General features: G+C 44.7%; 2 protein-coding genes across 7 annotated transcripts in view; both read right to left on the reverse strand.

Moving 5' to 3' along the window:
- LOC140736272 (embryonic polyadenylate-binding protein-like) overlaps window positions 1-2,115 on the reverse strand; it is a 63,573-nt gene extending 61,458 nt beyond the window's left edge. The window contains exon 1 of one of the 2 annotated variants that reach the window (XM_073062218.1): window positions 2,006-2,115. The gene's annotated coding sequence lies outside the window, so the exon portion shown is untranslated. Of the gene's footprint in view, window positions 1-1,742; window positions 1,825-2,005 lie in introns of those variants that run through there. The other variant, XM_073062216.1, reaches the window with a different exon arrangement.
- Window positions 2,116-9,255: 7,140 nt separating this feature from the next.
- Window positions 9,256-16,927, reverse strand: part of LOC140736275 (14-3-3 protein beta/alpha-1-like) — a 32,843-nt gene continuing 25,171 nt past the window's right edge. For all 5 annotated transcript variants that reach the window (XM_073062224.1, XM_073062223.1, XM_073062227.1 and 2 more), the window contains 2 exons: window positions 13,268-13,363; window positions 9,256-11,200 (listed from right to left, as the gene is read on the reverse strand). In XM_073062224.1, the coding sequence (XP_072918325.1) occupies window positions 11,144-11,200; window positions 13,268-13,363 (153 nt within the window). In that variant the 3' untranslated portion in view covers window positions 9,256-11,143. The remainder of the gene's footprint in view (window positions 11,201-13,267; window positions 13,364-16,927) is intronic.

The following is a 16,927-nucleotide window of genomic DNA, read 5'->3' on the forward strand; positions in this document are numbered from 1 at the left end:
TCGACTGGAGGACAATTCCTGCTCCTGAACACAAACTCCAGGCTGGAAAGATCCAACATTACATCTGAACACTCAATATATACACCTGGAGGAAATCTGTTTATGAGGGAGCTGTGAAGCGAGAGACCGAAAGACCCGGACTCCAAACACAGCCACCGCTTACTCTGCACCGAATGCGCGGATCCCGGACGGGCCTCGACAGCCATCAATAGACAACCCCTTAGGAGGACATTCCTCTCAACTCGAGTGGTTCCTGACATTTAGGGAGATCCCAATCAAGGCACAAGGTTATGTAATGTCATTTACAGTACACGTGTAAAGGAGAACAGAATAATAGTTACCCCAGTTACCCCTAGAGGCCACAGTTTAAGAATAAGGGGTAGGCCATTTAGAACAGAGATGCGGAAAAACTTTTTCACCCAGAGAGTGGATATGTGGAATGCTCTGCCCCAGAAGGCAGTGGAGGCCAAGTCTCTGGATGCATTCAAGAGAGAGTTAGATAGAGCTCATATAGATAGCGGGGTCAAGGGATATGGGGAGAAGGCAGGAACGGGGTACTGATTGTGTATGATCAGCCATGATCACAGTGAATGGCGGTGCTGGCTAGAAGGGCCGAATGGCCTACTCCTGCACCTATTGTCTATTGTCTGACCTGATGCAACGGAAAACACAGTAACATTAACACAATATATAAAAATACTTATTAGCTTGTACACATAAAGTGGCGCTGGGCACAGGAGAGTCTGCACACAAGGTGACTGACAGGAAATGTTAAATAGTGGTGTGGGGTGTGATCAGCCTCAGTGCTTGAGGAAAGTTTTTGAGTCTGGTGGTCCCGGCGTGGGTGCTACGCAACCTCCTCTATAATGGGAATAGGAGCTGATCTCCGTCGCATCTCTTGGCGAGTAAGGATTCATTCTACACACACAAAATGCTGGTGGAACACAGCAGGCCAGGCAGCATCTATAGGGAGAAGCACTGGCGACGTTTCGGGCCGAGACCCGTCATCAGGATTAACTGAAAGGAGAGATAGTAAGAGATTTGACAGTAGGAGGGGAGGGGAAAACGCGAAATGATAGGAGAAGACCGGAGGGGATGGGGTGAAGCTGAGAGCCAGAAAGGTGATTGGCGAAAGTGATACAGAGCTGGAGAAGGGAAAGGATCATGGGATGGGAGGCCTAGGGAGAAAGAAAGAGGGAGGGGAGCACCAGAAGGAGATGGAGAACAGTCAGAGTGATGGGCAGAGAAAAAAAAGGAGGGGGAAAACAAAAAAAAAACCTAAATATATCAAGGATGGGGTAAGAAGGGGAGGAGGGGCATTAACGGAAGTTAGAGAAGTCAATATTCATGCCATCAGGTTGGAGGCTACCCAGCCGGTATATAAGGTGTTGTTCCTCCAACCTGAGTTTGGATTCATTTTGACAATAGAGGAGGCCATGGATAGACATATCAGAATGGTAATGGGACGTGGAATTAAAATGTGTGGCCACTGGGAGATCCTGCTTTCTCTGGCGGACCGAGCGTAGGTGTTCAGCGAAACGATCTCCCAGTCTGCGTCGGGTCTCAAGGATTCATTCTCTCGGTTTTCGAATCGATTTGACAGTGCATTTATCGCTTTGATGGGGACCTCCCTCCCGGCTCCAGCACCTGCCGTGTGGAGAATCAGAATGACGGGAGCTGCTCTTCCTTGTCGAATCCTCCCCGTCGGCGTCATGTTCATGGTTTGCTGAACTAGGCCTTACCGTCAGATATCCAGAAATGATTCTGTTTTTATTCCCTCACGGACATCCATTATCAAAGATCCCCACCATCCAGGGCATGCCATCTTCTCGCTGCTCCCACGCTGAAGTGGACAGTATCCTGACTGGTACGAAAGCACCTATGTACAGCAATGGGAAGTGGCGGGCTCGGATGTGTGGAAAAACGTTAACATGGGCTCAGCCCAGCACACATCCCCCACCACCGGGAACACGCGGCAAGGAAAGAGTTAAATCGGTGTGCTAACCGAACAGAGCACGGGCACTTCTGTGTGTGTGTGCAAGTTCATGAAGGCGACAGCCAAGATGATAAACTGATAGAGGCAGTGTGCAGACAGGCTGAACGTGACCCTTCAAAGTCTTGCTGTTTCAGCCTGGGATCCAAGGTCACCGACATTCCCAGACAAGATAAACATGCAAACAAAGGAATCTACGGAAACATTTACTATTGGACAGTTATTTTACTAATTCCGGAGTATTATTGGTCTTTAACAGGTAGATGTAATTGGTCAATAGCAACCGAATTATGTATTATGATTGGTACCTAAATAGGCTGGGTGGAGACGAGTCTCGACCAAAGGAGGTTTAAGGTGCTCCTTCCCTCCACTAGCCTGCGGGTCACCCTTGGGCAAGGAGCAGCACCTGCTTAGCCCCCGATCAGGGTCACGTGAAGCCATGGGGCAGCTGGTGCAGATCACAAGTCCTGGTTATGTGACCACTGACACCAGGCAGACAATCTCTGAAGGGTATTGGTAATGGCTGGGGTCACCCGTCTTGTAAAGACACTGCCCAGAAGAAGGAAATATGGTAGACTACTGTGGAAAATTTTGTCAAGAACAATCATGGTCATGGAAAGACCATGATCACCCACGTCATACGACACGGCACTTAACGACGATGACGACAAATATGCAAATGAGGAGATTCAGTAGCGCACGAAGCTTCCGTTGGATCAGTGTTTGTATACAACCAAGTGAATTTCTGTATAAGAATGGCATTTGTTTGTTCAGACGTCAGAACAGTATAGTGACAGGAGTGATGTTCTCCTTTGCACAAGTAAGTTGAGTGTGAGTTGTCAAAGTCCAGTCAATCGCCCTCAAGAAAGCATCCCCACCATGCTCTCTTCCCGGTGCTACTATCGGCCAGAAGGTACACACGTGGCGAGGGTTATGAACAGCTACTTTCCTTCAACCGTTCGGCTCTTAAGCCAACCTGCACAATCCTAATCACTACATCAATGTAGCAACACCTTTGACCATTTTGCACTAAAATGGACTTTTTGTGTAAAGCTTGCGGATGATCTATTACCCTGTCACTGTAAACATTCGGAAACGCTGTTTACATTGCAAATGCAAGCTGGTATACTACAGTGAGAGTGCAGAGATTTGCCAGGATGTTGCCTGGATTGGAGAGCGTACCAAGTGAGTGAACTTGGACTTTTCTGCTTGGACCGATGGAGGATGAGAGGTGACCTGACAGAGGTGTATAAGATGATGAGAGGCATTGATCGTGTGGATAGTCAGAGGCTTTTTCCCAGGGCTGAAATGGCTAACACGAGGGGGCACAGAAATAGGTACCGAGGGGATGTCAAGGGTAAGTGAGAGAGAGTAGTGGGTGCGTGGAATGCACTGCCAGTGGCGGTGGTGGAGCCTGTTAGATAGGTACACGGAACCTAGAAAAACAGAGGGCTATGCGCTAGGGAAATTCTAGACAGTTTCTAGAGTAGGTTTCCTGGTGGGCACAACATTGTGGGCCGAAGAGCCTGTCATGTGCTATAGATTTCTAAGTTCTATGGTATTTATTTATTAATGCACATTTCATTACATTTCCATACTTCTAACTTTGTTTATATATTTTTATTCCTTATAATTATTGAATGTTGTTGTTCTCATTCGTTTATTCTTCACTGAAGACTGTTTATTGTCGTTCTTCAGCACACAGGTGTAAAGGGGAATGAGATGTTGTTACTCAGGACCCAATGCAGCATAAAAACTCAATAAGCATAAATACACAATTAATATATACTATAAACTATAGAACAGAATGCAGCAGTGACTGTGAGTGAGGCCCTAAACACACAAGATTAACTTCATGTACACAGGCTGTTTGTATGTACAGAAAGTGACACTAGGTGCAGGAGTGTCTGTACATGAGGTGACTGACAGGAAATGCTTTTGTTACATGTTGGGCCAACACACCACAGCAAATTTCTAATGTATGCAAATAAATACTCAGAGGTCACTGGATTAGGTACACCTGCTCATTAGTCAGCCAATCACGTGGCAGCAACTCAATGCATAAAAGCATGCGGACATGGTCAAGAGGTTCAGTTGCTGTTCAGACCAAACATCAGAATGGGGAAGAAATGTGATCTAAGTGACTCTGACAGTGGAATGATTGTTGGGGTGGTTTGAATATCTCAGAAACTGCTGATCTCCTGGGACTTCCACGCACAACAGTCTCGAGAGTTTACAGAAAATAGTGTGAAAGACAATAAAAAGAATAAAAAACATTCAGCTGTCTTTGGGCAAAAGTGCCTTATTAATGAGAGAGGTCTGAGGAGAATGTCCAGACTGGCTCAAGCTGAGAGGAAGATGACAGTAATTCAAAATAACCACGCCTTACAACTATGGTGTGCAGAAGAGCTTCTCTGAATGCATCATTAAGGAAGTATTGCACCCTCCATTTGTATGAGAAACTCAATCATACTGTGACCAATCTTTCGGAGAGGATCCCTAACTACAAGATCACTAATTTTACCTGTCTCTTTACACAGGAGCCGATCAAAGATAACATGTTCTCTTGTAGGCTCAGTAGCATGCTGATCAAGAAAGTTATCATGTACGCATTCAATGAAGTCCTCCTCAAGACTGCCTCGACCAACTTGATATACCCAATCTAGAAGTCCCCCATGATAACTGCTGTTCCATTCTTACATGCCTCAGATATTTCTCTATTTATTGCCTGTACCACTGAAATATTTGGTGATCTATAGACATCCCCTCTCAGTGATTCTTTCCCTGATAGATTCAATATTCTGCTCCTTAGATCTTATATTGTCTTTCACTATCACCCTGATCTCATCTTTCATTAAGAGCGCTACCCCACCTCCCTTACCTTCCTGAGCATCCTTCCATATTACCTGATATCCTCAGATATTTAATTCCCAACCCTCTCCACCATGTAACCACGTTTCTGTAATGGCCACTAAATCATACCCCTTCATACTGATTTGTGCCACAAGTTCACTGACCTTGTTCCGAATACTATAGGCATTCAAATAAAGTGCCCTTGCACTCATTGTGCCTTTAAAATCTAGTAATCTGTCTCTTTTGCATTTGACTTTTCTGCACCCCACCCTTACTTTTCCCTTTTTTAACTTTTGCTTTTATTTTATCTTTATCTGCACTTTGCTCTTTTACTTTATCCACACTTCTCCAATCTGTTGAAACCCCTCCCCCCTATTTAGTTTAAAGCCCTAGTTACGTGATTCGCCAGGATCCAGGTCCCATTACAGTTCAGGTGGAATAGCTCCTTCCTTCCTCAATACCACTGGCAGTTTCCCATGAATTCAAAGCCACTTCTCTCACATCAATCCTTGAGCCACACATTTAACTCTCTAAATCTTCTTAACCATGTGTTAATTTGCATGTGGCTCAGGTAATAATCCAGATATTGCCACCATCTTGGTTCTGCTTTTTAATTTAGTCCCCAGCTGCTCAAATTCCCTCATTCTACCTATGTTGTTGGTACCCACACTGACCACGACAACTGGATCTTTCCCCTTCCACTACAAATCCCCCTGGAGGTCAGATAAGATGTCCTGAACCTGGGTACCAGGCAGGCAACACAGCCTTCAGGATGCTCTTTCCTCATGACAGGGAATACAGTCTATTCCCCTGACTATACTATCCCCAATTACCACTATGTTTCTCTTCTTTCCCCCTTTTGAATGGCTCCCTGAACCAGTTAGGTTGCTCATCCTTCCTACAGCCCCCACTCTCATCCACACAGGGAGCAGGAATCTCAGACCTGTTGGACAGCTCAAGGACTGAGGCTCCTTCAGCACTGTCTCTTGGATCTCACTACCCACCTCACTCGCAGTCACACCCTCCTGTCCCTGACCACAGACCGAATTTGAGGCAGCTAATCTAATGGGTTGATTACCTCCTGAAACAGAGAATCCAGGTAACTCTCCCCCTCCATGAAGTGCCGCAGTGTTTGAAGCTCAGATTCCAGGTCAACTTTGAGCTGGAGTTCCTCAGCAGCCAACACTTGCTGCAGATGTACAGGAACCACAGTGGGGTCAACCAGCTCCCAAAACATGCAGCAACCAGCTGATCTTGCATCTTCCTTACTTTATTTAATTAGTTATAGTTTGGTGACTTTTTATTCAACCACTACAAAAGCTCTAGTTGCTACCAACTGTGCCTCCTCACCGAAGCCCAAGTCAGTAAACTCTGCTCTCTCCACCAGTGAACTACACCACAAAGCAACTTTCTATCCCACCTTGTAGAGGTGCTGTTATGCTTTTCTTTTAATTATATTTATATGGTGGGTTCAGGACAGGTCCTCTGAGATAGTGACACCCAGGAGTTTAAAGTTACTGACTCTCTCCACCTCTGATTACTGGCTCATGGACCAGAAATTTCCTCTTCTGACCAGTTCCTTGGTCTTACTGACATTGAGCAAGAGGTTGTTGTTATTACACAACCCTGCCAGATTTTCAATCTCCCCCCGTATGCTGGTTCTTCACCCCTTTGACACAGCCCACACTGGTGTCATCTTGTATACGGCGTTGGAGTTGTACTTAGCCACAGTCATAGTGAGCAGAGTGGGGGCCAAGGATATATCTCTACCGTGCTGATGGAGATTGTGGAAATGTTTTTGCCAATATGAATTGACTGGGGTCTACAAATAAGGAAATCCAGGATCAAAATGCAGAAGCAGCCTGAAGCCACACACTCAATGATTCAAGAACAACTTCTTCCCCTCCAACATCAGATTTCTGAATGGACAATGAACCCACACACATGACTTGACTAATATTTTTGTTCTCTTTTTGCACACATTATATATATATATATATTTTTATGTATTGCAACATACTGCTGCTACAAAACAACATTCTACATATGCCAGTGATTTAAAATTTGATTCTGAATCATTGTGTACAGTATTGGTCACCACACTACCTGATGTGGGAGTAATTGAGTGCAGAATAGATTCACCAAGATATTGTATGGAATGGATGGCTCAAGTTATAAGGATGGGCTGTATTTATTCTAACTGGAATGTAGTTGGCCGAGGACAAACTTAAGAGAGGTTTATAACATCATGTGGGATCTATATAAGGTAGTCTTTCCCAGGGCAAGAAGGGATCTAGAAATATAGGGCACAGGATGAAGGTGAGAGGAGAGAAATTCAAAAGGGGATCTGAAGGCAAGTTTTTCCATCTGATAGTGCTTACTTGCAATAAGCTGCCAGGGGAGATGGTATTCTGAAGCTGAGGCCTATGGTGGGAGAGTCCAAGACCAGAGGACACCGCCTCAAAATAGAAGGGTGTCCTTTTTGGACAGAGAGGAGGAATTTCTTTACCAGAGAATAGTGAATCTGTGGAACTCATTGTCACAGGCAGCCATGAAAGCCAAGTCATTGGTATATTTAAGTCAGAGATTGATAGATTCTTTCTTAGTCAGGGCATGAAGGTACAGTATACAGGGTGAAGGCAGGAGATAGGGCTGAGAGGGAAAGTGGATCAGCCATGATGAAATGGAAGAGCAGACTCGATGAGCTGAATGGCCTAGTTATGCTCCTATCCTCTTATGGTCTAAATTACATGATTTCAGGTTATGCTGCAGATGCTGGAAATCTTGGGCAACCCACAAAATACTGGAGGAACTTAGGTCAGGCAGCATCTATGGAAGGGAATAAACAGTTGATGTTTTGAGTCAAGATCCTTCATCAGGACTGGAAAGGAAGGGGGCAAAAGCCGGAAAAAGGAGGTTGGAGGTGGGGCAAGGGGGAGAAGTACAAGATGACAGGTGAAAGAGGGATGATATGTGGTTGGGAGGGGATAGGCTGAAGGAACTTGAGAGTGCAGTGAACCATAGAATAAAGGAAGGAGTTAGGAAACTAGAGGGAGGTCCTGAAGTTGGGGGAGAAGGTCACCAGCATGGGGCCATTGGACAGGTAATTGTATAGCAGTATATAGGCCCACTATAGGCGGATGGGATTAGTGTAGACAGGCATTGCAATCAGCATTGTCAAAGTGGGCTGAAGGGCCTATTTCTGTGGTGTATAACATCACTTGGTGTATTCTTTTTTAGAGCAACTGACTCATAAATGCTAAGTTTGAGCAGTCACCGAGCTTCATGGTCTGTGAATGAAGCTATACAGGATTCCACCATCTTTGCAGGGAGAGCTGATGCTTTTCACTACACAAGTACCTGGAACACTTTGCCAGAGAGAGTGGTGGAGCCAGAGTTACTGACAGTATTTATATAGATTGAATCAGCCAGGTATAGAAGCCTATGGGTTAAGTGGGGAGAGAACAATCTGTAACAAAGGAGTCATTTTTTTTTTTAAACCTGTCTCCTCTACGGAGGCTGAGGCTGCTGACAGCAGCTCACCAGTCTCCTCTGCTCTGGGCCAGTCTTTCAAGTCCAGGTGTAGCCCACCTACACACCTTCTAGGCAAAGATCCTCTCTTTCCCAGGGATGAAGTCTTTGTGGCCTCAGTTGGTGTTTCTATAGCTCTGGGATTTTACAGGATGGGGTTGCTAGCCCTGTGCCCAACCCTCCTCCTTTCATAGCCAGGCTTGGGACCATTCATGGCGGAGTAACAGCAAGGAGTACTGGACAATAATTATTAGCAAATAGAAATATTGCTAATTTTCCAATGATTAAACTATCCTATCTGCCAAGAGGACTACAGACTTGTCATGGTTTGGAGGCTTGTGTACCTCAATGACCCAGGGAGCTATGTTGGCTGGAGTCAGGGCTTTCTGCTTTGGCCATGCCAAACAGGTCAAAGGGTAGAGGCCAGACTAAGAGTGGTCCACCAATCCTCCAGGTTCGGGGGTTCAGCTCAGGGCCAACAACCCTGACGGGTCAAACAAAATTGTTATGGAAACAGCAATGAAGAATCTTTCTACATCCGAATGTGATGGTATTTCTGGGGTCTCCAATCAGGACTTGCATGACCCCCAGTAGTGAAAACTGGAAGGAAGCTTCTGATATGGTGACGGAAGCCCTGAGCAGCACTAGTGATGGGAAGACCTTCAATTCCTGAACACCAGTGGTGTAACGGGCAGGAAGTAAACTTCCTATGGCTACGTGAGCTAAAAGCTTACAACCCATCACAAACAAACCCAAATATCTTAAGTCATTAGTACAGCAACAGACATTTCAACCCAACTAATGGTGTAGTTATAAAGTTCTCAGCCTGCCCAAGGGAACAGATCATTAAGCTTACTGTAAGACAGGAAGCATACTACTTACTGAATAAAACTTTTATTTTCACTTTGAACTGTCTTGCACATGTTCAGAATTTATTTTCCTTGCAGTCCATTAAAAAAACTTACACAAATCTAATTGTACATCAAAAACAAATTTTAATATGTTTGTCCTACTGTTCCGCAATCACGTGTGTGCTACAACAGCAACAGAAGTGAATGGAGGCAGAATACTGATCTGTAAAAAACCAAGCAGGTGGGCAGCTACAGGATAAACAGATGCTGGAAAGGGGGGCCGTTCCAAGTTCACTACCAGAGATCACCTAAAAGTCGGCTAAAAGACATTTCAATCGTAATTTTTTTAAATTCAGTGCATGGTGCATTTTTCCAGTGGACAAACAGACTAAAATGACAATCAGATGAGGGGTGCGCATCTGTGAAATGTGATCAGAACAAAAGTCAGGAATGTATTCTGTGACACTGACTACTGTTGTACATTACCACCCTTTCCATTCCAACTACACAGGTAAGAATGCATTTCAACAGAACTGTGGCACTGCTCAGCTGATGCCCCTGGGTGCAGCTGACACCAAGCCTTTCCAGTCGATCCTGACTGAAATCTGGCAATCAATACTTGGTGTCCAGGGAAGTGAACAGTGTAGGTTGATGCTGGAAGGACTGTTTTTCGGTCTAATTTAGAAAACATCATTACTCGGGGGGGGGGGGGGGGGGGGGGGGGGGGGGGAGAATGATAAATTAAATGGATGACATTGACCCCCCACCCTTCTCACCAGCTCCATGAAAAGAAGCTTCAGAGCATCAAGGCAGAATTTATAGGGAAAGGTCAGGGCTGATGCATCAGTGAAGAAAAATATTATTTTAATACCAAGAATATGTGTGCACAGTGATTAGAAATAGGCTACAGCTGGTTACCAAAGTTACTACCATAGGTGAGGAGACATTATAACATTGAATGGATGTGAATGGAAGACAGAGGAACAACAACAGAAATGATCCCCATTCCAATGGAATATCAGGAAATGGAGATGGTGGTGGGGAGAGGGCAGAGGGGACAAACACAAGGAACCCAGAGCAGAGGGAAGAGACAGCTGATGTAACCGAGTACACCTGATATGAAACCTGAACCGCCCATCGGAGGCAGTCAGTGGCCCACAGTGAATTGTGCAGAAGTGTGGAGAGGGGCAGGAACATGGGCACTGAAACTACAAACACTGGGGTCATCAGCATGACTATCGTGCAGAAGGTAGTCCCAACTGGCTGGCTTGAAATGAAAGCCCACCAACTATTACACTATCAACTATCTGTCAAGACTCCCCACTAGCACCCAGCTCCCAGAGCAGGAAAATCACTGAAGCAACGATGGAAGCCAGCGATACCATCTGTTCACAAGGCCATGCTGACAAAGTGGTTGGGTGGGGGGGGGGGGTTGTGGTGGAGATTGCACAGGACAGTCTGGACAATGGGATCTTACCTGCAGGAAAATAGAGGAATGACCAGAGGAAAGTCACAGAGCAGGAAGATGATGAAAAGCTCTCTACCTAACAGGGCTGACCGTTTAATTAATTTAACAAAGCAACAAGTCTCTCGCCATGAAGTGCTCCAAGAATGTGATCCTTACACCTGTCTCTTCACTACACATTCCCTTCAAAATTATCACAAGAGAAATTTCAACTTAACAAGCCAGGTTACATCCACATAACCTAAACCAAAATGTGCAGTAACCACGACAGTTTAGAGCTACTGCTGGTGACAGACTTCTCTCAGTGTTTGCTGGTGCATTGAAATACAGGCTGCTGGTGATCCTGGAGTCTATGGGATGGGGAGTCAGTGATTACTAACAGGAGAACGGTAGGGCAGTTAGGCAGACAGGAGGTGAAAGTGAATAAAGGGGGCAGGAGGTGACGTGGGTTTAGTTCTCCCCTTCGGCCTGCTCCACTTCCTCTCCCTGGTTGTCCGAGGTCCACAACTGTAGGAAGGAAACAAGGTTTGAGAAAGAATCATTCACACAGCAAGTCTTCCACTTAGAGAGTTTCCAGCACTACAAAACAGTTCAAAGTTGACAGCGAGTTTCAGCAACATAGAAGGAATCATCATACACTCTGCTCCAATAAAACCATCAGCAATCTTATTATTTTATTTAGAGACACAGAATGGTAACGGGCCCTTCTGGTCCAACTAACCTGTACTTCCATGTAACATGGGAGGAAACTGGAGCATCCGGAGGAAACCCATGCAGTTATGAGGAAAACGTACAAATTCCTTACAGACAGGGGTGGGAATTGAATCCCGATCCCTGGCTGTACTTACCCTACCGTTACACCACTGGTGTTTAGGGCAGCAATGAAGGTCCTCCACCTCTGGTGGTGTTCAGGGCTTCCTTCATCAGGTCAGTAGCTTCCTCTCGGTTTTCACTACTGTCTGTCATGCAAGTCTTGGGTGAAGACTCGGGAATACTGACACACTAAGAGGTAGAAGGAATCTCCATTGCTGTTTCTGTAAGTTTTGTTTGCCCAGTCAGGGTTGATCGCCCTGTGCTGAACCCCTGAACATGGTGGACCAGTGGACCACCCTTAGTCTGGCCTCTACCATTTGACATATTTGGCGTGGGTGACCCTGCCGAAAGCCAAAGCATAAAGCCCTAACTCTGGCCAGCATGGTTCTCTGGATCATTGAGGCAAGCAAGTCTCCAAACCATGACAAGGTGTGTCCTCTTGGAGGTGGCATTGTAAAGCTCTATGCTAACCAGCACACTACACGCCGCCCCAATATCACACAATCAAACAGCTCCAAGGGCAGTATTACAACACCAGCTGTAAGATCATTTGATTCCCAAAGCTGTTTGTGCATTCTGAATTGGTGATACAGAGCCCCAGTGCTCTACCATACCCAGGGAATATTTGGTGTAATTGACTTTACTTTTATATTCTCAACTGTGCCACGGTAGTGTAGTGGTTAGGGCAATGCTATTACAGCTAGGGGCGGAGTTCTGAGTTCATTTCAGATGTCAACTGTAAGGAGTCTGTACATTCTCCCAGTGGAATGCGTGGGTTTCCTCCCGGTGCTGCGGTTTCCTCCCACTGTCCAAAGATGTACCAGTTGGTAGGTTAATTGGTCATTGTAAACAGTCCTGCGATTAGGTGAGGGTTAAATCAGGGATTTTCTAGGTGGCATGGCTCGAAGGGCCCGAAGAGCCGATGATGAATTGTACCTCAATAAATAAAAAATGTTCAGTCATGGTCAACATGGACAAGATGGGCCAAAAGGACCCTTTTCTGATACGTTTTGCTGATACTAACAAAAAAAAAATCAAAAGCAAAATGTTGCAGATACTAGAAATTCAAAAATAAAAAACAAAATGCTGGAAAGACAGAGGTCAGATGTAGGGGCACCATCCTGAAGTTTCTCCCTCTCAGTCACTGTTCAGTACTTTCAGCATTTTCCCATTTTTATTACATAAAAAGTCACCAGTTTCTCTACAGCACTGAACGTCTCTGCACTTGTGTGTGCACGCAGTGAAAACTAGCAGATGTACTGTGGACAGCATTCTAACTGGTTGCATCACCGTCTGATACGGAGGGGCCACTGCACAGGATCGGAAAGAGCTGCAGAAAGTTGTCAACTCAGCCAGCTCCATCACGGTCACTGGCCTCCCCAGAACTGAGTTCTCCTTCAAAAGGCGAACCCCATTACCCAGGACATGCCCTCTTCTCATTGCTACCATCAAGGAGATGGTACAGGGGCCTGAAGACACACGGTCAATGTTTTAAGAGCAGCTTCTTCCCCTCCACCATTAGATTTCTGAATGGCCCACGAGCACCACCTCAGTATTTTGCTCTCTGTTCGTGCTACTTTTTAAGCATTGCTTTTTGCAAATTAATAGTATTTAAATTTCTATGTACTACTGCTGTAAAACAACACATTTCACGACAATACGTAGTGATAATAAACCTGATTCTGATGCACAAAATGCCTGAAAAAGTAAGCTGGGGAATCAATTTAATTGTTAGGAATTTGCTCTGTGTGTGATACTTACAGTTAAATTGTCCCGTAGTAACTGCATAATCAAGGTGCTGTCTTTGTACGAATCATCAGTCAAAGAGTCTAGTTCTGTAATAGCGTCTTCAAATGCCTGCAACATAAGATGGTGAAGAAATGTTCATTCATCAAACATCAGACTAGTCAATATCTGAGCAGTCAGCAACTTGTTATGGTGAAGCTTTCTACAGAGCCTGTAGGCGGGCTTGGACAGATGGGATGAATGGGCAACATGGCAGATGGAATATAGTGTAGGGAAAGGTAAGATTATGCATTTTGGTAGAAGGAATAAAGGTGTAGACTATTTTCTAAATGGAATGAATTCATAAATCAGAGATGCAAAGGGACTTGGCTGTATTCGTGCAGGATTCCATAAAGGTTCACTTGCAAGTTGAGTCCGTGGTAATGTGATGTCAGCATTCATTTTGAAAGGACTAGAATATAATGCTGAGGCTTTATAAGGCATTGGTCAGACTGCATTTGGAGTATTGAGAGACATTTTGGATCCTGTATCTAAGAAAGGATGTGGTGTCATTGGAGGGGGTCCAGAAAACGTTTGCAAGAATGATCCCAGGAATGGAAGGATTAACATAGGTCTTATTGCTTTGAACTGAATTGAAATTTCAGCCAAAACTAATCAGCATGGAGCACAGATAAACCTTTACTGCACAGTTTCAATTTAAACTATGCTAAGTGTCTACTTCAACCGCATGGAAGGTTTGCTGGTCCTCATGACTACGCTTAGAGAGCAGTACGAGAAGCAAGTTCATTATCAAGCTACACATCTGTCACCATATACTCACTCCCTTCAGATTAATTTTTTTGAAAGTATTCAAAGGAACAAAAAGATACAACAGAACTTGTATAATTACAGTATATAACTATACATAACAAAGACTGACAAAATAGGTCAAATTGTGCAAATAATAAAAAGTAAATACTGAGAACTGTAGAGTCCTTGAAAGTCAGTTCCTACAGATTCAACAACTGAGTCGCACGATCACAAGACAAAGCATGTGCTTCGCCGACAAGATCTGTAACGGTAGTCCTGTGTACCACTCAGGTCTCAGGCACAAGTGTGTGCTTTGCTCAGTGAACACCCTGCAAAAGCAAATTATTTTAGCTTTTTCCACAGAGCTATCTGTGGCAACATGGTGGCAGTCTTCTCTCCCCACCCCCCACCAATTGTAACTGGGATGTGGAAAGGTTACTTTTCCTGTAGTTTAAATTTCTGATGCTTGTTTGTAATTTTATATAATCTCCTATAGACATGTAATTGTTCAGTAATTACTGCACAAAGAGAATTTAGTTTTCTGTAGCAGGTGTCACACCATTTGGATTTGATCTGGCTATTTCATAGGTTAATTGTTATCACTGGAATGTTGTTATCTCTAGTTTGAGTGAGAGACAACCACAATTGCTTCACCCTTTCTCTCTCCTTTGTTCTCTCTTTTTTGTCTTTCATTCTTGTAATATTTAATAAAACAGCTGTAAGCAACAAGTTTTATGCTTCATTCTCGACTTCCAAAAAACCTTTGGATCGCAAAAGTTTCAGGATGTGATACTGCTGTGGATACGTCAGTGCAATTTCTTTCATTTCTAGCCAGCCTTCATTTAGCAATGCATAAACACAAGAGATTCTGCAGATGATGGAAATCCAGAGTAACTAACACACACACACACACAATGCTGAAGGAACTCAGCAGGTCAGGCAGCATCTAAGAAGAGCTGATAAAGCTTCCCTGCACATCTGCTCTCACCCCCTTTCACCTGGTACTCACCTCCCATCCCAGCTTCCCCTTCAATAGAAGTCCTTCATAATTTCTGACAGCTGCAATGTGACCCCACTACCAATCACACCTCTTCACCTCCTTTCTGGCACTGCAGAGGCCATTCACTTTGTGCCCATCCATCAATTTCCATCCCACACAACACCTGTCTATTTCACTTCTTGTCTCCCAGTTAAAAAAATGGCCCAAACAATCATTCTGGTTGAAGTCATGATTCACTTGAACTTCTTCAAATCCAGTGTACCGTATTTTCTGTTCATATTGCATCCTCTTCCACAAGAGAAGAACGTAGAACACTACAGCACGGTGCAGGCCATTCATCCCACAATGTTGTGCTGACCTTATAACCTACTTTAAGATCAATCTAACTCTTCCCTCCCACATAACCTCAGAATCCCAGGATCGTATGTGGTGACATGTATGTACTCCGATAATAAATTTTACTTTGAACTTTGAATATTAGGCAAGAATTTGCAGCTTTATAAAACTCTGGTTAGGCCACATCTGGAGTCCTGCATTCAGTTCAGGAAAGATATGGAGGCTTTGGAAAGGATGCAAAAGAGACTCACCAGGATGCTGCCTGGGTTAGAGGGACTGTACTACGAGGAGAGGAGAGGTTGGATTTCACTGGAGGGTCAGATACTGAGGGAGGACCTGATAGAAGTTTAAAAAGTTTGAGAGGCCTGGATAGAGTAATTAGTCAGTATGCTTCCCAGGGCCAAAACAAAATTAAAGGGCGTGCATTTAAAGTGAGAGGAAGGAGAGTTCAAAGGAACTCTTCCTTCAAATACAGTGGCTTCTACGGGTTCAACCACAGTGTTATTGTCCTTTTTACCATCGCAAGACTCTGCTGGGCATTAAATTACTGCAGTCTACTCTATCAGCGAGCTGGTCGCTGGTAGAAAAACTGAAGAAGCTGGACTTAATGTGCATTGTCCTACTGTCTGTGTCAGAGGAATTAGTGCATGAAGGCTGTGTGCAGTTGCAGTCGTCTGAGTTGCTTTTCTTGCGATTGCAAGGCACCGTTGATGTGGAATGCTACAAGTCTGACTCATGTTTTATTGGTGGGTGGCAGGGAAGCTGCGTGGCCTCGTTGTATCAAGGACTAGGCCTTGAGCCACGGTGTTGCCTAGTTACAGCCATTGAGGAGGAAGGCAGGGTCATTGAGGCCTGGCATCCAGGCTGCAGTCAGTGCTGCCTCCCAGGGTTCAGAAGACTAGCTGTACTGTGGTCGACTTCAGATTTCTGCAACGTTCATGGACTTGGGGCCTTGGACTATATTTTTTATATGTGACTGTATTTTGTAGATATCTTACATGTGCTTGCTATCCTGTAAGTGCTTTGTGTTGTGCGTCACCATTGCACAACCCCGGAGTAATGCTGTTTTGTTTGGCTATTTTCATGGTCATTCATGTATGGTTGAATGACAATTAAACGTGAACTTGAAGATGTGTGGGGCAGTTTTGTTTCATAAACAATAGTGGGGACCTGGAATGTGCTACCAGGGGTGACAGTGGAGGAAGTTATGTTGAGACATTTAAAAGGCTGACAGATAAGCACATGAACAGACAGACAATGGAGGAATATGAACAGAAGGAATTAAATATTAACCCAATTACTCTGGCCCGAGATGGTCACAGACTACACCACATCAGCAGGCCCTTAGGCTCATATATCCTATGCAGAATTGTTATTTTGACTAGTTCCACTGACCTGCATCTGGCCCATAGTCCACTTCCGGGACCAAAGGGCGTACTCCTCTGCAGTACTGCTGTATGCAACCATGAAGCCCCCACAGCTGGCTAGTATACCTAGCTTCAGTTAAGGTGAATCTGTGGAATTCATTGACATAGACAGCAGTGGAGGCC

This window comes from Hemitrygon akajei, chromosome 11, assembly GCF_048418815.1.
Source record: "Hemitrygon akajei chromosome 11, sHemAka1.3, whole genome shotgun sequence".
NCBI lineage: Eukaryota > Metazoa > Chordata > Chondrichthyes > Myliobatiformes > Dasyatidae > Hemitrygon > Hemitrygon akajei.